Raw genomic sequence first — 27,204 nt, forward strand, 5'->3', positions numbered from 1 at the left:
GTCTGCCCCCATGATCGAACTCATCTCCAAAGTCTGGCACAACGACAGAATACCAGACTCAGCCAAACGACTGGTCCAACAATGCCTAGTATGCCTCCAACACAACCCTGGGAAAGGAACTGCTGTGCCCCGGGGAGGGTTTGGGGTCCCCAATCACCCCTTTGAAGTCCTACAAATGGACTACGTCCAGCTAGAAAGGTGCCGAGGTTTAAAGTATGTGCTCGTCGTTGTGTGTGCCTTCAGCAAGTGGGTGGAAGCCTACCCAACCCACGACAACACCGCTATGACTACTGCAAAAGTACTACTGAAGGAATTCTTCCCCCGATACGGCCTTTGTCGAATTTTGTGGAGCGACAATGGCCCCCACTTCGTAGCCGAAGTTATCCAACTCATCTTAAAAGGGTTGGGTGTAAAACAGAAGTTCCACGCGGTCTTCCATCCCCAATCTGCAGGCTTGGTTGAGCGACACAATGCCACATTGAAGCTTAAGATAGCAAAAATAGTCGCCACCACAGGGCTAAGATGGCCAGACGCTCTCCCGCTAGCATTGCTATCAATGCGTTCCACCCCCACCAAACACCACTTAACCCCCTACGAGGTCGTCTTCGGGCGGCCCATGAACCTTTGGACTGCACCAAAACCATCGTCCATCCACGACGTCCCGGACGTCCTCATGTCTGACTATTTGTATAACCTAACTAAGACATTGTCTGTTATCCATCAGCAGGTGCTGCACGCCATTCCCGATGTTTCCAGGGGCCCGGGACACGACATCCAACCCGGCGACTTCGTCTTAGTGCGTAACTTCCAACGCACCAAGAGTCTGGAGCCCCGGTGGACGGGTCCCCTGCAAGTCCTGATCACCACCCGAACAGCTCTTCGAGTGGAGGGGAAACGCAATTGGCTGCATGCACACCACTGCAAGAAGGTATCACCGACCCTGACAACCACGGACAGCATCACCGCCCAAGAAGAACTCCTGGACAAAGATCGACCATCCCTGAGCCGCTGCCCAGATACAGAGACACTCGAGTTAGTAAGATATCCTGATCCCACTGTGCCATCCAAAGAAGGGTATAACTTGCGACGAAAGGAGAGAACTTCGGCTAAGCAGACCACAAGCTAAGTGAAAATCTCAAAGCGGTAGCCTAGTCACCCCAAAGGCCACCAGGAGAGAAACCAAACAAAGTCTGTGGTTCTGCCCGCTACCGAGTCTCTTGAAGGTGATGGAAGCGCCCAACATGAAGATGATGGAAGCAACCGGACGTCCGAAGATCCACCACAGAAACCCAAAGACTGACCGAATGCACAGCTTAAAGACTATTGCACTTTTCATTACCCTTCTCTTCTGCCTTCTCCTCATGGTCGCCTTCTGGATCATGGAGGAGAGCACACCCGCTCATAAGACATTACTGGCCACCGTTCAACCTACCACCACGAAAGAACATCATCTGATCTCGCTTTCACCCCAACTCCGAGAAAGGCGTAAGGAGTTCTGGAATAACTCCTTTGTACAGTTGCTCCACCAACACAATCTTGCTACCAACGCCACTAATTGCTGGATCTGTGGACTGCTACCACATGCCACTGGACACTCTATCCCTTTTATCCCTTCACCTTTTTCTGTCCATGGCTCCTGCCTCGCCTGGCTAATCCTCCTGCAAGAAAGCTACAAGGACAATGCCACTTCCGGCAGAACCATGTCACACTTCTACCATGGGTTCTGGCTGAACAAAACTGGAAGAACTTCTGCCCTCTTCTGCCCTCTGAGATCGAACACTTCCTTTCACATGGACATCCCTGCCAAAGAACGAGTTGAAATGCAAGTGTTCAACAATCCAGCCAGACCCACCTTCTCTTACCTCCGGAAACGAACGGCCGCCACCCTAACAGTGGCCCTGTCCGTCATCAACATCACTGGGTCTGTATGCCTCGAAGGCCTGGGGGCACAGCTGGTGGGCCACAGCTCCTGCCTCATCACCCGAACATTGGACTCAGTTGACCCACCCTCCTTTGTTGCCTCCCCGAATATGTACTTCATCTGCGGTACTAAGGCCTACACCTGGCTTCCGAAAGGTTGGGGAGGCACCTGCTACATCGCCTTTGTCCTTCCTCCGACGTATGTGGCTCCAGCAAACCAACACCGACAGAAACGGGCCAAAGACATTGTTCAGGCCGACTCCACCGGAGCACAGTTCATGGACGCAGTCAAAGGCCTTGTTCCTCTCTGGGGTCCAATGGCAAACAGCCGTGCCATCCGCCACTTAACCCAGGCAGTCGAAACGGCAATGAACATTACAGCTGGCGCCCTCGCCAACAACACCGCTGAGCTTCAGGCCGTCCGCCTGGTGGCTCTCCAGAACCGCCTTGTTCTAGACGTGGTTCTAGCAGATCGTGGAGGAGCATGCCGCATCATTGGGTCCAGCTGTTGTACCTACGTACCGGATAACTCACCCTCAGTCTACAAAGCAATTGAACACCTCCACAGACTGTCCGCAGAGGTCCATCAAGAACAAGAAGAATGGTCGCTGGGGAGTTGGTTTTGGGACACTATTAAAGGTTGGGGATGGAGGCTGTTTTCATTTATCCTGATACCAATTGTGATACTATGTGGATGTTGCTTGGGGATTCAGTGTCTGCCACCTTTATGTTCGCTTTTTATGAACTGCATCTGCCCTAAGACTTTGGACTTTGAAACCGAGCGGATGAAAGCTCTGAACGAGGTGGAGGTACGGGGTATTATGGGGATAGATCCAAACTAGGCAAGCTGGCGAGATATGTTAAAAGGGAGGACTGTGGAAATTTAGCGTGCAAACTGAACATCATCTGCGCCATCTTGCCTCTCCCCAGCGTCACGCACAGCGAATGCACGGCCGCCATTTTAGACACCCCACTCTCTCCCCACTCATTGTCAATCGTCAGCGCGGTCCCCTTGGCGCTGCGAGCATCCCCCGCGCGCTGGCCACCCCCGCTCTCTCATACAGGCCATAAACCCTCTCCTTCTGCGCGACCCTGCTACGGAACCACTTCCAACCGACAACCCATACATGGTCATGCCTCTCCTTTGATAACCCCCTTCCTCTGCGCCCCATTGTCTGAACTGGTCCCAGGCCATCACCTAGCCCTGCGGATGCAGTTTACTGCCCCTACTGTAAGGGAAACACCCCACATCAAAGGGATTACAGTAGATCAAAGCCCCTACCCCCTGAGACCCGGCCAGTTGCACACACCCCGGGAATTAGCGGAATTCCCTGCTGCGCGATAGCCATCTCCCACTGCGGGTAGGGTGGGAACCTCTACTGTATCTATGTGTGGGATCGGATCTGAACCGGGGCTCCAGGGGATATTCCCCCGTACTTCAAAAGAATCTCAAGAATGTACTATGTGTAATAAAGCAATAAACCAGTGTATAAGAGACCAGGTCTCAGAGATGCGGTTAGAGCACCTCGTGACGATACCTTGCTGTCTGATCTGATGTGTTCTGCTCCGACGGAATAAAACCTTGTTTCCTGCCTTCCAGTCTCCGGCGCCTGCCTCTTTTATTGGTAAATTATCGAGTGGTATGAGAGGCGATTATCGCCGGGCAAATACTTGGAAGGTTATCGACTGAAACTGCCGCTACCATTTAACATAGGAACAATGCACATCCTACACCAATGCAGAGCCAGGCACTCTACACAAACTATCGCCCGTCAGAGCAGAGAAAAAGCACTTGGGATACCAGCAGTGTCAAGGAAACTGTGCATGCTGCTAACATCACAACTAAACCTTCTCCCACATTAAAAGTTTGAAACAAAAATTCCAGGGAAGTAATGAGATCGTCAGGGAACAGAATGAAGAAAGAATGTACTAATGCCTTTTATTTCAACGGCACAAGTACAAAGATGGAGTGGTACGTTATATTTCAACGGCACAGGTACAATTTCAATATTGACCAAAGGTTCCCCTTTTATAAAGGAACGTGTGTGATCTTAAAAGCTAATCGTACTACATAAGATTGTACTTAATCATTGCCTTGTTCAAAGTGAAACCTCTTCCTACCAACAAAGCAGCTGTAAATGTTTTAAAATACAAAACGATGAAGCCACCTGCTTTAAAATGAGCCTACAGCAGTTGTTTAACATCACTTCAAAAGAATAAGCATCTTTTATTATCAGAAGGTAAACTCTAGGACTAAGGGCTCAAAAGAGTCCGCTAGGTAATAAAAGCAGCGCTAATTCATAGACTATGCCATGTACTTACATTTTGTCTTGGCCGGCTCCAACCCTTAAGGTCAGCCTGGGGATAACCGGCGAAGGAGCAGGTACAACTGGTTCCACTTTGATCTGTTTAAAGAAGCACACAAAACACAAATTATGCTCCCCAATAATGATAATGAAAAAAGGTTTCAATGCTTTAAAGTATTTTGCACATAAACATGCAAAAACACAAGGCATCGCAATATAATGATGCAGATGGTCTTCATTGCAGACGTGGGCTTTATGGACTTTTGACCAAGTTGCTTCGAACGTTCACAGAATCCTCTCTTTATTGCCCGCCAAGACTCCTAGGGAAAACTTTTAAGCTGCCACAGCAAAACATGCACGCACACAAAAGAATAGATTACATTTTTATAAAAAAAAATATAAGAAAAGATTTGCATCTCGAGGAATACCGGGTCTGTCAAGTCATTTTTAAGACTGCATCATTTTATTAAGCCATCTACATTGTTACTGAACGAGATATGAGGGATCGCAGTGAATAAATGAATATCTCTATTCGAATAGTTTTTCCCAGTGACAAAAACCTCTGCCCTTTAGCGACTGAATGATAACAATTTATATTTAAAAAAAATTATGGGTACCTAAAATAAAATATAGAGCACAAGATGGCTTCCCCCATGCCTGCCTATACGTCATGCCACTCACATTCAAATTCAGAACACTTAAACTTCGCAAAAAAGGATAAATGCAGACTTGGTTGTAGGTCTTTATGACTGGAGAGACCAATGTTTATTGGACCTTATGTGATCAACTAAAGGAGATGCTGCAGCTGAGATGGGATTTAGCTCCGCCCAAATGCTGAATACTGGAGTGCAGGGTACACCACTGATAACCACTACTGTTACTCATGAACGTTAGTGCTAAGTTGCCATGCTTGTGCACTACCTCAAGGACACTAAACATCTAATCTACCTATCCTGGCAACTACCCACCTTAACCACTTTTTAACCTTATATCCACACATCCTACTGTCTATCAGATTCTTCTTTTTTTAAATTTTGCTAGGTATTTTTATTTACGCTTCATGTGACTCATGCATTTGCTTTTTTCTACTGGATTCTTCTTTCTATATAATGTGGCTATGTATTTTTATATATGCTTCATGTAACTCATGTAAATGCTGCTTTTTTGCTTACATCCCACTGTATACAATTTACTCTTTTTACCGCTACTATATATTTTATTTATTCTCAATGTACCTCATGTTACTGCTGTTGTGCTTACTCTGTAAAGCGCTCCAATACCTTCGGGTCAAGTTTGCGCTATATAAAACTCATAGAAATAAAGAAAGAAATACTGGGTAGAAGTGGTATGCTTACTTTTAAAAAGAGTGCTTGTATTACTTCTTCGTGGGAAAGCTTATGCTCAACACAGGCTGTAGGTCCGCTCTTTTTATTATGAAAAGCTTCAACAAAGGAAATAGGATTGACTTATTTAGTGTGAAAAGCATATGACAAAGACAATACACCTTCAAACTGTCTAAAAAGATTTAGCCCAGTATTTTATTACAGGGGATCTCACAGACTCCCATAGCAGGCAAGGGTTTTGGTGTCGGTTACTTCCTGTGACAATCTCTCAGGCTACAAGATTTGCACTTTGAAAATCCTTGTTATGGTATATTGTTTTGCCACCTGTGATTTTGCACATATTTTTAACTTTAGGACTACAGAGAAAGGAGCGTTTAGCTCTGCCCAAATGTCGACCCCTTTGAGTACACATTTTGATTGAGCAGGAGCTGTGTGCATCCGCTGAAAAGAAGTGCTTGTATTATACTTTTTACATTTGCCTTTTTGCGACAGCTTATGGTAATGCAGCAGGACTAACATGGTTATGGTGAAAAGACACTGATCAAGATTGTAGCGCCGATCTTTTAATATTAAGCAAAGTTGTGGCATTAAGCAATAGGTGCAACTATTTATTGCGAAAAATGAGTGTAAGGGAGGTTTTAAGGGTGGATCATCGTTACTCTATGTTAAAGCTTTTAGACAGGTTTTTGTTAAAAGGAATCTCACAGATTATCATAGTAGGCAATTTTGTTTACCAGTGTCGGATGGGTTTATATTGTTTTACCAACTGTAATATTGGACATATTTATAATTTTATGACTATATATATGCCTAGTGGGAAAGCTTATGATGAATATATTAGGCCTGAAATGGTTAAGGCAACATGACAGTGACAAAGGCTACAGGCCTTACTGGTTCACTGAGAAGTGTTATGCCACAGGTCTCAAGTCTAATCTTTTTATTTTGAAAATGTACAAGCAAAGCAGACATGACTTATTCACTGTAAAATTCCCATGTTAAAGCCAGTAGGCCTTTTCAGGTTGTATTTCTGTTATATTTGCAAAGTGTACTATCACCCGCTAGAGTATTCTGGTGCTGATCAGGTATGTAGGTCAAACAGACAAACATACAAGTAAAAAACTCCAGCAAAAAATAGCAAAACCTGTTATAGACTTACCATACATTCCTATAGGATGATGAATGTTCACCTACTTAATGTCGAATGCTTTATTAGTGGGTTCCATATCTTTCACTGGGAATAACTGATGAGTATTAAAGTCCACTGGTTGTACAGTCTTCTAGTTATGAGTAGTCTAGTTTGGGTGAGGTAATGTCACTTGAGTTGATATTTATGTACCCCCTTCGTTAAACTGTCAGACCTTTATTAAATTTGCATAGGTGAGATAAAAATGTTTTTTACTCAAGTATCCAGACCATCAACTGCCAAGACTGGAACACTCACATACCAGATAGAACACTCATAGGTAGTAAGGGAGGTTGAGAAGATATAAACACAAAGAATGGACTACAGACCCCAAGTAGCCATAACAAAGTAAGCACATATATACAACATATCCCTACTACATGACTGAAAACAGGAGGGCTAAGCAACGGACCTTACTTTACTTTTCCATTAACATGTTTTGGTGCTTAAATATTGCCTCTTTGGGTGCAGGCGTAATCCCCAGGAATACAGCCATCTCACATCAAATATTTGAAAAAATCTGTGCTTCATAAGGCATGTTCCAAGCCTCAGAAGGTTGAGGAGTGATGGGGAAGGCCTCGTAACTGGCTATTGATGAGGCTGTCAGTATGCAGCATGTTTCCCAGGACAAGTCATTATAATCAACGCAGACTGCACTATGAAAATTGCCCACGCCCTCAAATCACATTTGCAACTGACTGGGTGTGGGCAGTGAGAGTTCAAAGAGGCCTTGAGACCGCAAACTATACAACCAACACCAAAGCAGCTCCGGCCTCGCTGCAAGCACCAATAGGGAAGTGGTAGAGAGGCGGTGACTGCCGGAACTAATTCTCCACAGCCCCCTCTGCATTGCATCCTATCTGGAAAAGCAGTGCAGTGGAGACTTTAAAGAACAGCTCTTGGCTCAGCCTGTACCTCACGTTCTTCTGAAAATGTCTGTGTGTCTGCCACATTATTTATAGCGAAGGTACGAACTATTACATTTTAAAAAAAGTGCATTTTGAATTGTCTCACTATAGCACTTTAGATTATATCAATGGTCTGAGTGGCCTTTATTAATATTAGTGAACCACCCCCTTTCTGTGACAATTTTTGTAATCGCTCAAGGCAACTCAGTAGTTGTTTCCTACTATATAAGCCTTTTATTTTTATATGAAGCCAAAATATGGTCTATTAAACCACTTACAAGAGATTGTTTTGTACAGTGCACATCCTGAACTAAATTATTTCAAATTCCTTTAAAATCTGATGATCACTGAAAAGGAAGTATAGGGAGAAAAGATATTGCCCTGAGTCAAACTGTTCGGTCAATCTGGAAAGCTGTGATTCAAGTCAGGGTCTTTAGGTCAGGGACCCACAACTAGTTTTGCCAAGGGAGCAAGAGAAGATTCTAACTGGCCTGGGCATGTTATGCAAGGGCATTCAAATTATCCTATTTTTATAAGATGGGGCAACAACAGTGTGTAGTAACTGAATCCAAGCTGGTTGAGATGTTTTAGGAGTATTTATTGTAGATCAATAGTACAGCAGTAACACAGCCCCACCAGGAGCAGCCAGCATGGTGCTCAGCCCTTCTCCAACTGTGGTTTCCCGAGTCCAACATTCTATATTACATCATTCTCACAGTGTTCCACTGGTGGAGCAATGGATGACAAACTACAATATAGCTAGGATATAATATATCCTCTTTTCTTCCAAAAGAGAAAACAGAAAAGAACACCATAGTTCACTAGAAAGAAAACAGAAGCTAGATGAGCAGAAAATAGTAGAGAGAACCAGAGAGAGACAAGAAGAGCAATAAAGGAAACAATGGAAATATGAAAAACAGATAAAGATAATCCATTAACCATCCTCCCTTCTCTATATAACAGAAGAGAAGAAAAAGAAAGAGAGAAACCATCAAGGACAACCCTCTGCACACCCACTGGCCAGGTAAGTATGCAAGAAGGCAACCCAAATCAGGGAAAAACAAGATGACAGAGAAGAGAAATACAGAGGATTACTCACACTTCTCTACCACAAAAAGAAGACTGAATAATAAATTGACAACAGCACTGGGCTATAGTGTTGACAATAAAACAAAGCGTAAAAGATTTAGAGTAAAACAAACGCCCAGTGAAACATAAACCTTGCACTATGATAATGGGACTAGAACCCAAACCATACGCCCAATGAGGGTAACAATTCGAATGTGCAAAGGGATCTCGTGTGGAGACTAAATTGTTGTGCACTATTAGAAACCTAAACCTTGCACTATGGTAATGGGACTAGAACCCAAACCATACACCCAATGAGGGTAACAATTCGAAAGTGCAAGGGAATCTCGTGTGGAGACTAAAATGTTGTGCACTGTAAAACAGGAACGATAAACATTGTGCACTGTAATGACGGGACTAACACCCCTGCGAGAGTCCGCGCAACACCTAGTGTGGTTGAGAATGCGGAACAACAGCCTCGCAACATGTAAACATGAGGTAGAAGTGTGCACTGAAACAAAAAAAAACATACCTCGTGGAGAGATCAGTGTTGTGCACTATAGAAATGGGAATAACCCACGTGAAACACCCCGCGAAGAGGTAAAAACATTGTGCACTGTACAACAGAAAAAAATAGATATTGTGCACCGTAACAATGGGGTAGACCCATGCTATACACCCAACGTGGGGTAAATGTATTTTTCAAGACTGTAGTGATAGGAACAAAACCCACAACGTACACCCCGTGTAAGGGTACACCTCATGTGTAGGGAAAGATGCAAACGTGAAACGTATTGTGCACCATAGTGACGGGACTAAAACCCTTGCGAACCATCTCATGTTGAGGTACAGACATTGTGCACTGTGCGACAGAACTAAAACTGAAATGGGAATAACACCCATCCCAAGCTTTACAAAGGAACACCCCTTGACCAAATCTGAGAAAGAGGGGACATGAGACTAAAACCCACTCCCATTCCTTATGCAGGGATACAACAACTGTGATGAAAACATGGATGAAAAACATCACCATATTACATTCATGAAGGTGAATACATCCAGCAGTAGGAATAAGTTACTATGCGTAAGCATGACATGTCTAAGTAATACACACACTTTTCTTGAAAGAATGAAACCTCAACCATTTGGTATGTACTGTAATAAAAAAAAAAACATGCTTGTTACGAAGACAAAGGTGTGCCTGTCACCGGGATGATTAGGCAGGCGTGTGACAGTTCTTGGTGACATCCCAGAAGAAAGTACTCTGTAACAGATACAGTGCCCAGCGAAACTGAAAAACATAAGAGCTTGAAAGAACCAAAGTACTTGCCAGCATATCATACTAATTAGCAGTAGATTGCAGAAGCCATAATGCCCACAGAAGATTGAAAGAACCGGGGTCTAGTGTCGAGCGACTTGCAGGTAGAAGACACTACTCAAACGTTGGAACAGATGAGGAGTAGAGCAGCAAACCCCATGTTGAAAAGGAAGTCCTGACATTGTGACGCTGCTAAAGACGTGCAATCCTAAAACAAAACTTTATTCGTTGAACAATGGTTGGCAGGTTATTGGAGGGCACCGCCAGCAGACGATAATAGGCAAGGTAAAATGCCTGGATCCGCCAACACCAAGATGGCGGGGCGCACAGAAGACGCAAGCAGAGTGGTTCACGGCACGCTCCTGCTGCCAAACGTCCATAGGCAGCATCAAAGACCAGGAAAGCCGAAGACGTCATAAAAAGCTCAGCAGAAGATTCACGCGGCATCGTGGTCAAGGTAAGCTGCGCGAGCCAATTTTGAATTTAAAACAAAGCGCAACTGTCATGACTCACAGGCCACATAGCAGAGTAGAAACCATTGAAATGAACAAAGAAACTCCACCATGGTCACAGTGTCGATCTCCTCTCCAGCAGGCAGGGAGACTCGGCATTCAAAATCAATTACGGCTTTGACCACACTCAAAGCACCAATCCACAAGTAAATAGGCACCAGTAAACTTCACAGCGGTGCTGAGCCAACACGAAGCTGCGCCAAAAACAGTCAGACATCCAACCCACAGAAAAGGAAAACGTGGGTGACTAATGATATGGATGTTGAACCAGCAAACAAACGTCTTGCGTAAAACACAATAACTTCACTTCCCACAAGAGACTCAGTCAGACACAGTATACCTTAGACCTTGAAGCACAGAAGACGTTAGTAGTGGCAGAGTAGACTTTTGTTGTGACTTAGTAGACCTTATTAGAAGCAAAAAGGTAGGCAGCTTTGATGACTTATTTCCAGGTGTTGAGATGACTTCACAGCACGCTTGGGATTGGGCTGCTGCGCTGAAGGGACAGCAAACAGACCTTTTGAGATGCTGTGGGAACAGCAGGCAGAGACAAGAGCTGCATACAGACTGGAACTGGCACTTTTGGGTAGAGGGCGACCGATGTAGAGGTCACTGGTGGGGCTGATGTGTGCCAGTAGTTGAATAAACAGCTGTAGTTTCAGAAGTTGCTTGAGGTTAAGAGTAGGTACTCCAGCCTTGAAGATGAAGGCCCCTGAGGTAGCAGACTCAGATTCTTTGGTTCAACTCGGCGCCATAAAATGTAGTAACTGACTCCAAGCTGGTTGAGATGTTTTAGGAGTATTTATTGTAGATCAATAGTACAGCAGTAATACAGCCCCACCAGGAGCAGCCAGCATGGTGCTCAGCCCTTCTCCAACTATGGTTTCCAAAGACCAACATTCTATATTACATCATTCTTACAGCGTTCCACTGGTGGAGCAATGGATGACAAACTACAATATAGCTAGGATATAACACAGTGGAAACACCACTCTCCACAGAACAGCTACACCTCGGGCAGAAATAGTGCAAGCAGCTCTCCTTTAGAGGACAGGTACAGCTATGGTAGCATCAGCACAAGCAAGTACAAATCCCTCTCTCGCACAGGGCAATAAGCACAATTTTCTACTCCCTCTGAACAAATCCAGAGTTGTACAAGCTTTCATCGCTGACAGAACATGAATGGTAAAAGCATGAGTGACATGCAGGCTACAGATAGATGTCTGAAACAGGCAACTAACTTACTGAGATGAGTGTCTAGGTGAACGAGTGAGTGAATATGTAAGTTCTGACACTATTCTCTCTTAGGCGATATTCCACGTCAGCACTTCTCGCTGTCACTCTGAGACCTGGTTCTATTGGTTCTTTGTGATTCCATGTATTGAGGTATTGTAGTAACTTAGTAGGTCATTGTTGTTTGAAACATTCTTGCCATAGTCTAAGTAAGTATGCTCTAGATAGTGTTATATGGCTGTTAGGGTCATTGTCGACATTGCTAAGTTAACATGAGCTCTGCTGCCATGATGCTGCTTTTGCGCACATTACTACATGATTTTATTTTGCAAGACTATTTGTGCCTTTCACATGAGAACGATCTGCTTTCTGCGTACTCTGCTTGCTCCTGGAGTTTAGTCTGAACACGATGTGCAAGGTCGATAAACATGCCCCTTGTTATTCTGCTCTGGTCAGTGCCTAGCACCTGGACAAAACATGCTAAACACAGCTGCACTGCTGGAATTCGTGCTTAGATATTATGGGGATGCATGTTGTTCACACACACACACTTGGAGAGAGACCTTTCCTTGGAGAAGAGCTATGCTGTTCCTATGATGTAAACCTTCCATCTAGGCTCTAAAGCATGGGGTCTCCTGACAAAGCTTATAGTCCTTTCCCCACTGTCTGTATAGGATGACATCCCCTTCATATTCTATGGTATTGTAACAATGCTAACTGTTTTAGGTTTATGCATTTTGCTGCTGGTAGTGGCTCGTATACTGCTTTAAAGAGCACAATAGTTAAAATAAACATTTTGAACTATACAGTCACTCTGACAACCCTTATTGTGGACAAGTATGAGTGAGTGAGGGGGGCGTGGCTTCGGTGCCTTAGGAGATGGCCGCCGATTTTGAGAGCTCCGCGGTGCCGTGAGGTGACGCGGCTCTTCCAGGCTGTTTTCGCTCGACGTTGGAGCACAGGGACTGCTGCAGGCATCTTTTGAAGTGCTGCTCCGGTCACCAGGATACTTGTGATGGCGTATGGTGAGCGTAAAAGACTCTTTTCGGCTCCATGAAGGTCGCGATTTACTCGCGGCCGCCATTTTGTTTTTTCCTCATAATGAAATTTTTGAATTTTTCGCAGTTTCTCTCCAAATAATCAATTTTTCTTCTGGGAAGGTCCTAAAACGAAGAGTCTAAGGCACTTTATTACAGCTCCTCTATTGCCTTGTTGGATGCAATGTTTGTCATGTGGCTACTTTCAGGCTTGCTGCTTTTTGCGTCTGGAGAATAACTGATTCCCTCAGTTTTGGAGTTTGAATTGGCACTCATGCTATTCTCTTGCACTCCGCTACTGTCCGCTTATTGTGGGTGATTCCGCCTTCTGAATAAGGAGCTTGGTACTGTTATCGGCGTTCCTTTTTTTGCATTTATAACACATACAGTGGCATTGTGTGTTACTCTGCTTTCAGTGACTTTATATTGCTGTACTTTTCTCACTCGAATTTTGCTGAGGAACACTTTTTCTCGACTTAGTCATGGACGCATCTCGGTCTACCCGTAAGGACGCTCTGCAATCCAATGATGCTACATTAGAGGATTTCAATCCTTTTAATATCCTTCAAGATGGCGCGGATGATATTCCTAGTGACTCTGCTCCTACGAAGGGCTCCTTTTCCTCTACAACTCGGCTAGGCTCCAAACAAGGATCCAAAATACCGTCTTCGGCTTCCTCCACGCCTAGGAAAAGAGGAACAGTGAATCCACCCTCTCCTACTAATCCTTCCTCGCCTCTTTCGTTCCTCATATGCACAGAGAAATCGATCATCTCAAACAACAAGTTGAGCAGTTAGAAAATCGCAATAGGCGTAATAATCTACGCATTTATGGCCTGGCTGAAGGACTTGAAGGTTCTGACCCAATATCCTATTTTCAGTCTTTTCTTCCAACTCATCTTGGTTTTCCGGAAGCTCCGACATTAAATATTCAACGTGCACACCGTCTGGGTCAGAATTCCCGCTCTTCATCTTCCTCAACGAAACCTCGTGGGGTAATTCTGTACTTTCTAGAGTATACGGATCTTCTTAAAGTTTTACACGCTGCCAAGCAGAGGGGAAAGATTTCTTGGAATGGTTCTAATCTCTTTTTTGCCCAAGACTATGCCAAAGTTACTGCTGATCGTCGCAAGAAGTTTTTGGACATGAGGCCAATCCTTCACAGCATGAACGCTCGTTATGGCTTATTCCACCCTTGCCTTTTCAAAGTAACTTATAACAACAAAACAACCAACTATGAAGACCCTGATGTACTTCAAAAAATTTTGGATTCTTGTAGAGGAGTCTCTATGGATACTTCTAAATCATAATTTGATACGAATGTCTTAGCTCCATGTGTTCATTGTTTGTTACTTGCTTGCCCTTCATTGTGATTCTCTTTGGTCTTAGTCATGTGTGAAAACGTTGGTGTTATTATCACCTTTCATGTTATTATCACTTCCCATGTTAATTATTATTCTTATTTTTTCCGTTTAACAGGTTGCAGACTCTGTGTTCCCCAATTCTTTCGTTTTCTTTTCGTTTTGCCTGGATGATGCTCTGCGTGTGCCTCTCGTCCTGCGGTTTCTCATCCGGCGTCTGATCTACTCCATGTGGTGCCACCTACCCCATCCTGATTGTTCTTTTGTGGTATGTTTTTCTATTATCATATTGTCTTCTCCTTTGTTATCAATCTTGTTTTGTCTTTTTGTTTTCTGTTATTTTCTCTCTTTCCCTCTTTTTCTCCTTTTCCCCCCCGTTTCATTTATATTTTCAGCTTGTCTCCTATATTTCTCATTTAAACCATCTTTTTCTGTATCCATACTTTTTCTGCTGTTTCATGATCTTTTGTATTTCTCACTACTATCTCTTTACATTAATGATTGTTTATTTTGATACACTCTTTATCTTGTTTTGGCTTGCATGCATGATAACTGCTTTTTCAAAATGTTTTGAATAAGTTTTATATAAGATTCAAATGTCGTTAAATATTATCTCTTGGAATGTTAAAGGTTTGGGTTCTCCTATCAAACGTCAACGAGTTTTATCACATATTGCAAATTTAAAGGGGGATATTGCTCTTTTACAGGAAATTCATGTACAGGATAATGAAATAACTAAATTATGACGGAACTGGGTAGGCCATGTTTTTGCATCACCGGGCTCTGGAAAACGTAATGGCGTTGTTATTCTCTGTCATAAACACTTAGATGTTCAGCTTATAAGACAGGATAATGACTCTGATGGTAGATGGGTGGTAATTTCCCTACTGATTAACAAAATTCCTCTCACTATTTTTAATGTTTATGCTCCCACTGCACAGGATAGATCATTTTGGCCCCACATTCTTTCACTTTTAATGCAATGTACTGATGAATATTTGATTTTTGGGGGGGGGATTGTAATATGGTTGTGGATCCCTTTATTGACAGACACTCCAACTCCAAATTTATCCCTTCTTTTATACACTCTCAATTCATTTCCACTATTTCTCAAAGAGCTCTTGTAGATTCTTGGAGAATCTGTCACCCCACAGTAAAAGAGTATACATATTATTCACCTGCTCACTCTTCACAATCCCAAATAGACTACCTCTTTATTTCCAAGGCTTTACTTCAACGCATTTCTCATTCAGACATAGGCTCTATACTAATTTCTGATCATGCCACTTTTTCCTTGAGTTTGGACTTACTTCCTCCCATTAAAGGCACTAGACGCTGGAGATTTAATAACTCTTTTATTGGATCCTAAATTCACGCCAGCCTTTCTCGAGTTTGCCTCCTTATTTTTCGAAGAAAATGAATCCCCTCAACTATCTCCTCAACTTGTATGGGATTCCTTTAAAGCTGCCTCTAGAGATTTTATCATATCCTTTGTTGCCCAAAAGCGACGTGCGGCTTCTCTCTCCTCTCAGACACTTAATTTTCAAATTAAAAATCTGGAACACCTTTCTTACTTGTCAAAAAACCAATCTACCTTAAAAGAACTCATTAGCGCCAAACTTTCATTTAATAAGGTCTCTACCGATTCTGCAAATTTATATCTACTTAAATCTAGTGCTAAATACTATAGTGCACAAAACAAATCTGGTAATCTCCTTGCTAATTATCTCAAAGTTAAAAAAGAACGCACTAAAATTGAATCTATCATATCTTCAGAGAATACTGTCCTTCATAAAGATGAAGACATCCTTTTGGAATTCTCCAATTTTTACAAATCATTATACACCCCAGAATCTCCACCCCTCTCATCTGATATTGATCAATATTTAGCCTCTATTCCTCCTCCCCTTTTTTAGATGTAGATTTCTCCTCTCTAGAGTCTGATATAGATACTAAAGATATTCTCAACGCTATTCAGTCACTTAAAAAGGGGAAAGCTCCAGGTCCGGATGGCTTTACGATAGAGTTTTACATTCACTTTTCCAACTTACTCATCCCCAAATTACTTAGGTTATTCCTATTTTTCATTTCTTCCCGGAGTTCTGAAGGTTCATTTCAAGAGGCCCTGATTTGCCTTCTTCCTAAAGAAGGTAAAGATCATTCGTTATGTAAGAATTATAGGCCTATTTCTCTAATCAATTTGGATTATAAAATTTTTGCGAAGATTCTTGCGCTTCGGCTGGACAATGTTCTACCTCATTTAATTGGTAAAGAACAATGTGGTTTCATTAAAGGTCGCCATCTCTCTGACAATACTCTCCTCTTTTTCAATGTACTTAGTAGATCTCACTCCCATACAGCTTCGTTAGCAGCCGTGGCTTTGGATGCTGAGGAAGCTTTTGACAGAGTTAACTGGCAGTTTATCTTTTCGACTCTTACTTGGTTTGGTTTTGGTCCTAAATTTCTTTCCTATATTTCGCTACTTTACTCTTTTCCAAGATCATTTATTTTAGCTAATGGACTTGTTTCTTCTTCTTTCCCACTTCTTCGAGGTGTTAGGCAAGGTTGTCCTCTTTCTCCCCTTTTGTTTATTTTGACTTTAGAACCCTTCTTATCCAGAATCCGGATGTACAAAAATATTACTGGTTTTTCCTTATGGAGATAAATATTTAAAAATCTCGGCATATGCTGATGATATTCTTTTATTTCTTTCTAATCCACAGTCCTCTTTACCGGCTTTTCTTTCAGAAGTCTCTTCTTTTTCCTCAGTTTCAGGATACAAACTCAATGTAGACAAATGCGAAATTCTTCCGTTAAATAAATATTGTTTTCATGCTGATTTTGTTTCTTCTTCTTTTCACTGGAGTCCTACTAAGATCAAATACTTAGGTCTATGGTTCACTCCTTCTATTAAAGATACTGTAGCTCTCAATCTTAAGAATCTTCAGTCAACGTTAACTAATTCCACAGTGCGATGGCACCCCTTGTTTTTATCCTGGTGGGGTAGGCTAGACTCTATAAAAATGATGTTGGTCCCTGTAATTTTATTTTTCTTATCTAATCTCCCGGTTAACATTCCCAAAGCCTGCTACAAAAAAATATATACTATTTTATCAAAATTTCTGTGGCAGAACAAAAAATCTAGGATGTCTTTTTCCAGACTTAAACAGCCTAAACATTTAGGTGAAGTTAATTTCCCTGATTTCGCATCTTATCATACTTCTTTCTTTCTTAAAAAATCTTCTTCATTGTTATCTCAAAGTGCGACTGATCTGTTGTCTTTACCCTTGTGGGTAGAGAAAGAATCTCACTTTATTTATCCTTTCTCATTTGATGAATTTGTATCCTTCTCTATTACCCCCCAGAAATTTTCCCTTCCCATTCTTAAACCTACTCGTAAAATTTTTCATCCTCTTATGCTGGATGGTTTAGGTGACCGGAACTGTTTCTTGCAATCGCCGATTTGGTATAATAATCACATTAGGATTAAAAATCGGACTCTTTTTTGGAAAGATTGGTTCAATTTTGGTCTTAAATGGACCCATCAGCTCTTTCTAGGTGATACCTGCCTACCCTTCTCTGTATTGCAATCGCGATATTCTCTTCCCTCTTCTTGTTATCCTAAATATATATTATTGACCCTAGCTGCTCAGAGTTCTTATGATAAACTCCTGACTTCTTCCACACAGATTGCTCCTTCTCCGGTTCCAGTTTCATCCCTAACAGTGAACACTTCAGCTTCTCAAATTTATAATAAATTGAGACTCATTGATCACCCTCGGATTAAATCTGCAGTTGAATTTAGCTGGGAATCTGATTTGGACGCTTCCTTTTCCACCTTAATATGGGATAAAGTTTGGATTAAGTTGAGGAAATCCTCTAGGGCAGCAAATACCACACAAACATTATTTTTCATATACAATAGTCTTTTATTCACTCCTGCCAAATTACATCAGATTAATCATCTTTTTCCCTCTACCTGTTGGTCTTGTCCAGCCCCTGTTGCGGATCTTAAACATATGTTATTTACTTGTCCAGTTATTCATCAATTTGGGACTCAGGTTTGGCAACAAATTAACAAAATATTTCACACTCATATCCCTTTTTCTCATATTTTTCTAGGAAGTGTTGCAGAAGTTTGGTCTTCTTCCACATCCCTCAATACTCTCATTATTGATTTACTTATAGCTGTTGCTTTTCAACAAATCACTAAATCATGGAAAAATGCCTCAAACGTTTCTTTTCAGGCCTGGTGGTATGGTGTTTGTTATAACCATCGATTAGATAGAGCTTATGTTCACCCGATTACATTGGCCATTAAGCGTGATTTATTGTGGCTACCTGTCACTAACTTCCTATATATATCCGCTAAATCACTACCTTCTCATTCTCCTGCTATAGAATAAGTCTCCAAACCTCCTTAGATTATAGTTAATTAAATATTGTCATATTTTGTGCTTATTCTTACTATTTACTTAAGTTTGTAGTAGTGAGTTTACTATGATATACATGTTATATTTTTTGGAACAATATTTTCAATTGTATTACTATAATGTTTAACTCTTTTTACTTTCCTTCCTCCTCCCCCCCCTTTTTTTTTTTCCATCTTTCCTTCTTTTTTCTTTTGCACTTCTCTCCTTATTTTATCCTTCTTTATTATATATAGCAGTTTTTCTATTTCTGTATTATTATTATATATTGTACTGTATCACTGTTATAATTTATACTTCTACCCAATAAACTTTTCTTTAAACTCAAAAAGTATGAGTGAGTGAGCGAAAGGGTAGGCCTTGCTACCGCGATTCCTGAGAGAGTCTAGAGTGTCGTGTTCTTGGTTATCTAATCATTTGTAGCTTCGTGATTATGCAGGAGAACGAATGGGACACTAAAGCTAGTCGGTTTGGGATTTTGGGTACTAAGGTGGTAGGAAGTTACAACCCCTATACACAGAGGTCCAGTTTTCCTGCGCAACAATAGACGGGCACACAGATTGTCCCGCAGTTTCCACCCTATAGTAGGAACTGCAAATTTGTGAACAACAAAACCTTGCTCACAGTGCCACCATAAGACTCCCTAACCCTATGCTAGCAAATGGTTCTGGCAACCACTGAACAGGACAACCCTGATCCTCCAGGAATGCTGGTAACAGATCTAGAACCCTTTTCTAAGTCATTGGTGCTCTCCCTCTCCCAGAGAAATATAAAAAGAATTCACAGTGGGACGTTTTCAATATTGATTTATCCAAAATGATTCTTGTATAAAATATATGTGCTGCAATGATCAATAGACAGAAGCAAATTAAAGTTAGCAGAAGTACTAAGACGGTTAACAAACTGAAAAGTTCCACAATCGTATTAAACAATGTATATATGCTTACATACAAAACAATATAGAAATCTGGCATATTCCTACTATGCATCCCCTAACCTAAATGTTTAGGATGTGTGTGTGTGTTCTGCCAAGACTCTCCGTACTGGATGATCCAACTCACATTACCTGAAGGGAATGAATATAGGTCCCCTTCGTGGTCACGAGCCGGACACCCTTCGTAGAGATATTTGCAAGCTGCTGGGCCAAAGCATCGGCATGTAGAGACCTCGCCAATAACAGCAAAGTGCTCATCTGCCCTGCCAACACCCGGAAAATGCTTATTTATAACAAAAAGAATCCTTGACTTGGGCCGGGATCTTGATCAGGCTGCCACTGTTTGTGTGTTATAGATAGCTATGTCAACATATGTACAAAAACAGCACGCACATTTGCACAATGTATGTGTAAACCTTGTACATGGTGTCAAGGTAACATGATAGTGTTCCTTCAATGTTGATTCTGTAAGTAAGTATAGTTTCCAAAAAACAAATTCAGACTGTCACACATGTAGATGTGTGTGTAGAAGTCAGCATGTAAAAGTAAAGGAAACTGTAGAAAAGACCGTGTATATGTAAAATGGCAGCATTTCCCTCCAGGCCTAAGTGGAACACATGCCACCCACTCCTAGGACATAAGTAGACTAAGAAAGCTATCTAAAAGAGTACATTATGTTGTTTTGTTAAGAATGCAGCAGCATATGCAAAAGGAATCCTAAAATTAACTCGCAGAAATCAGGTTAAAAGCGGTCTAAAAAAGGCAATCATGAGATTTAGAAGCCCAAATCAAGTCAACTTAAATATAAAAGCATAAAAACGTCAATAAAAAGAAAAAATCATTTAAGTGTGTTAAAAACAGGCCAAATAAAAATTCCCACCAAACGGAATAGCCAGATGTTTATGTGTTCCGAGTGGTAGATGAAACATTGCTGTTGCCAGCATGCGCAGACTATGACCCCAGGGGCACACCACACAGCAAGTTTACAGAGCAAATATGTACCCATCCAACCCCCACAGCAGCCGCTGAGAGCGCGAAAACAGCCATTCCGGGTTCAGCCGAACTTGAGCCAAGATCCAATCCATCTGGGGTAGAAGCATCCCAGGGAGGCTAATAGAATGCTGCCAGGCGCAATGGAGCAATGGAATACACAATAGACAACTATACATATGGGCTTTTAACGGGTCCACCAGTGCATTTATGTCCAAAAGTTCAACCAGTTGCGATTCTAGGCATAAATCCAATGCACACTCGAAAGTGCACAGCGGATCACAAGTTGCACGCAGTGACACTACACAGGCCGAAATGATAAGAACCAATGCTCATTCAGTTCTTGAAGCAAGGGTGCGCCACAGCAATGCACATGTGCTCACGGCACAGTAATGCATAAGGTAGTGCCAGCTCCATTTGATCTCGAAATGAGATATCCATTGCGGAGCAGAACATTTTTAAATGACTGTCTGTGCAATGAGAAACAGAACTAGCGTAAGACCTCCAAAGATGCTCCCGAGGACGGAATGAATAAAAGAAATGACTCAGAAAACTGTCTGGAAGGTGCTAACCAACCCACAGCCCATACCTTTGAAAAGATTTGCTATTCTCTTTGTACTAAACATGTTCAAAATACAATGCACCAGCTCCCCAGATTTTCGTGGGAAGTTAGTTCGGATTAGCGCCTGCATTTCTGAAGAGGACCTTGCCACCTGAAGATCAATTGTCTCCTTAGCAGAAGTAAAGGCCACATCATTTAGAAACAGCAAGGCTTTCAGTTTGCTCAGGGCATCAACATGCACTGTTGTAAGAATAATTAAAGGCCAAAGTGTAGCCTCCCTACCTGTACGGGTTGGTAGAAACTGTACTTGTGTACGGAAACTAACTATGGAACTAACCAATCACCAGATAGGCAACTCCCCGTTTCATTCCACAGATACCTTGAGCATTCAGCATCAGACAACTCCCATTAGGGAGCAATCTGAAAGTCAGCCATATCCCGGCCACTGGGAATTCTTTCACGTAGCAGGACAGGTTTGCCACAGAGGCATTACAAGCCCTGTGCAACGAAATATCCTTACAAACTAAGGATCCACTTAAAGTACGCTCGCAGTCTGAACCGTTAAGAAAGACTTCAGTTCCCTTATTTCAAAACCGAAATTTAAAAAGAAGTTCCCAAGACTTGTGTACAAAACCTTCTCCTAACGCTTCACACTTGCCCACTTGGTAATATTGTACACCGTACTGAAAAATGAAATGTCGAGATTGGCAGTGTGATATACCCCTGGAATTCAGCATCAGTGAAAGGTAATTTCTCTAGCTTCTCTAAGTGTAGCATAGTATATTTTGCATCTTTGCATGCCATAAGTATCTGCTGTTCTGTAAGATGGTATGGAGAAAATATAGTTTTTGTAATGTCCAGCTAAATAGAATAATAGACCCAAGTTGTGACTGCCCATGTTGCAACGCGGACATGTCTTGTAGTACAATGTCTATTGCTGAGGAAACTGTGTTTCCCAAAGAGTATATCCTAGATGATAAGGTGTTCATACAGTTGTCAATCACAGCTTGTTCTAAATTAGCCCTATCAACTTCTCCCAAACTTTCAGCAGCCTCCTGCTGAGAGACATTCCATATTTAATTGTATATAGCATACAGGAAGCACTTTTGATGTGGTTTCCGGGGACCTAATAAAAAGTCTCTAAATTCCAGGTTATCAAATAAAAGGGACAATTGTTATTTCACCTGAGACAGTGTTGAGGTTTTTTAGCCAATCAAGGTACAACGTCCCAACACTGTAAGTTGTCACCAACCGAGTGTTCATACTGTATGTACCACATATCAGGCTTATTCGTTTTAATGCCCTCAGTGCTGTTTAGGAAGCATGCCTGACATCCGTTCATGTCTAGTGGCCAAACTAACCATCCCTCCTAATTGGGGTCTGATTAATTGTATGTGCCATTTACACAGTTTGATAGCTAATGTATCCTCACTGTAGTGTGTATATTGTTGCCAGTTTGCAAAAACGTGCTAGTGTGGGAATTTGTGGAGTCTTCAAATCTTTCATATTGGCTAGTCCAACACATGTTGTTTGTTGCACAGTTTTGTTCAGGAAAATCATCTGATGTGGTATCAGGCATGCTCTAAAGAAAGCCTTAGTTCCCTGAAACCTGCCAGTCTTTTGTCCCCCAAATCGACTTTGCATCTATAGTGTCCGTCCAAAAGTCAAAACTCTGTACAGACAGTTGGTAAGGAAAAAAAAACTGAATATATCAGCTTGGTGTCAGTTAGCATATTTTTCTTTGCAGGTAATGGTGCAAGCGTACATAAATGAGGCTGGGTCACATGTGGCGTAGCCAGAAAAATAAGCAAATGTTGCCGCAAATGTTTTCAAACTACCAGGTAGGGCAAGGTTCCCATTGGGTGTAATTGTAAACAGCACATGGAATACCTGCTTGATGCAGAAATTGATGAGTAAGGAGTAGTTTCTTACCTGTAACTCCAGTTCTCTTGTAGGGGACCCCGGAGCCCTTCATTAGATATATCTTCTTAAGTTGTCATCTTTTGCCTTTCTTCAGGAAGGCCTGTATGGACACTTAAGAGAGAAAAAGACAATAATGCAGCCTAAGAAACTAGGCTACGCTGGCCATTACTTCATCTTGAAGTGAAAAAGATAGCCAGTTTAACTTTAAGTTTAGTAATTTTACACATAGAAAACTCTCCTTCACAAAACTCCTTTTTCATGATAGAGATGAAAGGAATGGATAGAGAAGCCCCCATAGGCTGCCATTATGTGTCTGCAAATGGGTACCGTGCCTTTAAGAGTCTCCAGAGACCCCCGGTATCCCATGAGGCACAGCCAGAGGCATTTACTTTCAGTTCTTTTTGAAGGCGTAAATAAGCAGAGCCTGCTGAGACTTGGGGACATCTGTATCTGCCACCGGGGAGGAGGGCGGGTTGCTTATGACTATCACGGGAATACCCCCACAAGAGAACTGGAGTTACAGGTAAAAAACGACTCCTCTTGTAGGGGATTTCCGTGTATAGTCAATCATGTGAATAGACTAGCAAGCCCATCCCCAAAACAACCCACCAGCAGTGGCAGAACAGAGGACAACCGAACTATTGTGCGAATAGATTTCGAAGTGAAGCCTGTCCAACCTGAGCATCTGCCCTAGCATTAGTATCAAGGTAGTAGTGCTTTGTAAATGTGTGGACTGACTTCCAAGTGGCAGCCTTACAGATTTCTGAAATAGGTACAAAATGAAGTAAGGCCGCAGTAGCTGCTTTACCTCTAGTCGAGTGAGCCCTAGGCTTACTAATCAAAGGTTTGTTTGCTTTTTGATAACACAGCTGAATACATGAAACAATCCACCTAGAAATGGATTGTTTAGAGGTAGCTTGTCAGGTGTGCTCTCCACGAATGCACAGGAGCAGAACGCCGCAAGATCCCAATGCCTCACCGCGGTTCCTCAGCCACAAGCGTTATTGAAGCCTGTATGCCGATGAAACCTCGGGGGGAAAGGGGATGGGACAGAGAAGAGACAGTCACACTGCGTCTGTTTTTCTTTCTTCTACCTCCGACTCCTTGTCTTCTGCTTGTGTTTACTGGACCCTTATTGCTGTGGAAGAATAGACATAGTTAAATCATGCTCCCTTTTCTCTATCTGTGTTTACTTTCTCTTGTCTACCTACCCAGTTTTAGTGTGACCTATGCTCCTCTTCTTTTGCGTATTATTGTTTGACTTGCTGGAAACTTACTTGTTAGCTGAAATTAATTAACATATAATTATTATAATGCTCTTGCTCTAGTCTTCAGTGTTTTTCTAATGCTCTTTTCTATGTTTTTACAGGCTCCTCACCTCAGCATTTCTGCAGTCTAACAACTAGGAATCTTTTCTTGAGGTAAGTATTCATTTATTTATTCGATGTAATCTAATCTTCTCCTCTGCTTCTCTCTCATATTCTTTTGATTTCTTAATATCAGTAGTACTCTGCTGCCCTAGAGCTGATTCATGTCAGTGGAGTTACTTCACTCCGAAACTACTAAACTTTTACACACTATACTCAAAACTCGTAATTGCTGAAAATAACCACTCCTCTAAGAGCATTTATCGCTTGTGCTGACGCTAAAACTTCCTCCTGTAAAAAGGGGTGACTCAACTAGAAGTCTCTGTTATTTTGTACACAGTTTCGAGCGTGCGCATAGGTTTATCGGAGCTCTCTGGAAACTGCGCATGCCCATAGAATTTCCACTAAATAAGAACAGTCTTACTTCAGACATAAGTAGAAACAGCTCGTTTCCGGCAAATTTGCTGCGCGACGAAGGCTTCCCTCACTAAACTTTTGCGACGCAGTCTTCAAACACCATACTCTCCTCAGGGTTAAGGTGAAGTGCGCAACGGAGCGGGCACTGCACCTGTATCCTTGTGATTGCTCTCAACAACTAGAGCGCTGACCTTCTGCTCCAATTGTCGGCGCGCGTCGGCCATTTTAGATTCTGAACCAGCCTTTCTCTTTTTAATTTTAGACACAATGCTAAGTATGTTTACCCAGTGCTTCCTTCCGACACCCCGCCTAGCAATCCTGACATAGCTAGACCAGTTTGAACCGAGCCATAGTAGCAAATAGCTGGTCTGTTCTACGGATATCCTTAGTCTTGTCTAAATAGAATTTCAAGACTCTCCCAATGTCAAGAGAATGCAGTGACCTCTCCGCAGGAGAAGATGGATTTTGAAAAAATGTAGGCAATGTAATAGTCTCATAACTACCTTAGAGGAATGAAAGACTATATAAGGTTCTTTACAATATAAAGCCTGAAGTTCGCTAACCCTGCGGGCAGACGTAATGGCCACAAGGAAAGTCAACTTCCAGGACAGATGCTGAAGATATGCCTTATGAATGGGTTCAAACGGTTCGTTCATCAGTCGTGAAAGGACTACTTTCAACTCCCAGGGGGGCGAAGGACGCCTGATGGGAGGAAACACTTTCTTCAATCCTTCAAGAAAATCTCTGATAACTGGGATTTAAAAAAAGGAAGTTTGTGAAGGACATTTCCTATACGCAGTCAAAGCTGCCAGATGAACTTTGATTGAATGGAACTGAAGGCCAGAGTGCGCCAAGTGTAACAAGTAAGGAAGGATGACATCTTCCTTACAGGAGGTAGGATCGAAGTCCTTAGAAGCACACCAGATGCAAAATCTCTTCCATTTATACGCATAGGACGTACGTGTAGGTGGTCTCTTGGCCTCTTTCAGTATCTCCATACAGTCCTGAGGGAGATTCAAATGTCCGTACTGTACTAGCTCAGGAGCCATGCCGCCAAATTCAACGATAAGAGGTTGGGGTGGACCATCTGTCCGCTGAACTTCGTCAGAAGGAGATGTGGCAGGAGAGACCGGTGGAGTAGGTCTGTGAACCACCACTGCCGGGGCCACTCCGGAGCAATGAGAATCATCTTGGCCCGTGATTGGGAGAGCTTGATCAGCACTGTCGGAATCCAGGAAATTGGCGGAAAAGATTAGAGAAAGCCACCTGACCAACTGATCCATAGGGCATTTCCCAGAGTGCCCGGTTGGTAAAACCTGGAGGCGAAGTCACGGCATTTGCTGTATTCTGCAGTAGCGAACAGATCGACTTCTGGAGTACCCCATCTGTCGAAAATGTCTTGCAACACTGCGTCGTTTAAGACCCATTCGTGGTTTTCGTGCACGAGTCTGCTGAGCGCGTCTGCCTGAACATTCTGAACACCAGGAAGGTGGGTTGCCGTGATGGTCCGGTTCCTGGCTAACAACCAGTGCCAGATGGCCTGGGATTCCTGAGACAGCACTCAAGATCTGAAGCCCCCCTGCTTGTTGAGGTAGAACATCGTTGTCGTATTGTCCGTCTGAACAAGCAGGGAGTTGTAGTGAAACGATGGCTGGAATGCTTTCAGCGCCAAATGGACTGCTCGAAGTTCCAGGAAGTTGATGTGGTACTTGGTTTCTTTCAGGGTCCATGCACCCTGTATCTGTAGGTGGCCGAAATGCGCACCCCATCCGTAGAGAGAAGCATCAGTTTCTATTGTTTGTGTGGGTATCTCCTTGTGGAAGGGAATCCCCGGAGATTGCGTGGAGAACACCACCATCGGATGGACTGACGAGCCTGCTGCGACAGTTGAATCCTGTCTTCCCAGTCCCCCAGTGTCTGGTCCCACTGATCATCCAGACATTCCTGCAGGGGTCTCATATGAAGGCTTGCATTCGGAGTGAGGATGATGCATGAAGCCATCGAACCCAGGAGAGATGATTCTTTCCTCACCGTTGGTGCAGGCATGATCATAGAGCTGGAGCCTTCCGAAGGTTCAATAAGCATCTCTCCTCCGAAGGACACACGCTTGCTGTACGCGTGTCGATAGTAGCTCCTAGGTACTGAAGACACTGAACAGGAGTTGAGACAGACTTTCGTGAGGTTGATGTGAAGTCCCAAACGAAGTAAGAGATTGGAAGTCTGATTGAAATGCAGCTGCGCTTCCTGAAACGTAGCTGCCTTGATCAACCAATCTTCCAGATATGGGTACACAAATATTTTGTTCCTCCTCAGATGCGCAGCCACCACTGCCATGCATTTGGAAAAAGACTGAGGTGCTGACTTCAGGCCTAAGGGCAGCATGGAGTATTGAT

General features: G+C 42.7%; 1 protein-coding gene across 2 annotated transcripts in view; it reads right to left on the reverse strand.

Moving 5' to 3' along the window:
- Positions 1-27,204, reverse strand: part of TAF3 (TATA-box binding protein associated factor 3) — a 626,060-nt gene that overhangs the window by 200,378 nt on the left and 398,478 nt on the right. For both annotated transcript variants that reach the window (XM_085653532.1, XM_085653531.1), the window contains one exon: positions 4,243-4,325. In XM_085653532.1, coding sequence (XP_085509658.1) covers positions 4,243-4,325 — 83 coding nt within the window. The remainder of the gene's footprint in view (positions 1-4,242; positions 4,326-27,204) is intronic.

Source organism: Triturus cristatus, chromosome 4_1 (genome assembly GCF_964204655.1).
Source record: "Triturus cristatus chromosome 4_1, aTriCri1.1, whole genome shotgun sequence".
NCBI lineage: Eukaryota > Metazoa > Chordata > Amphibia > Caudata > Salamandridae > Triturus > Triturus cristatus.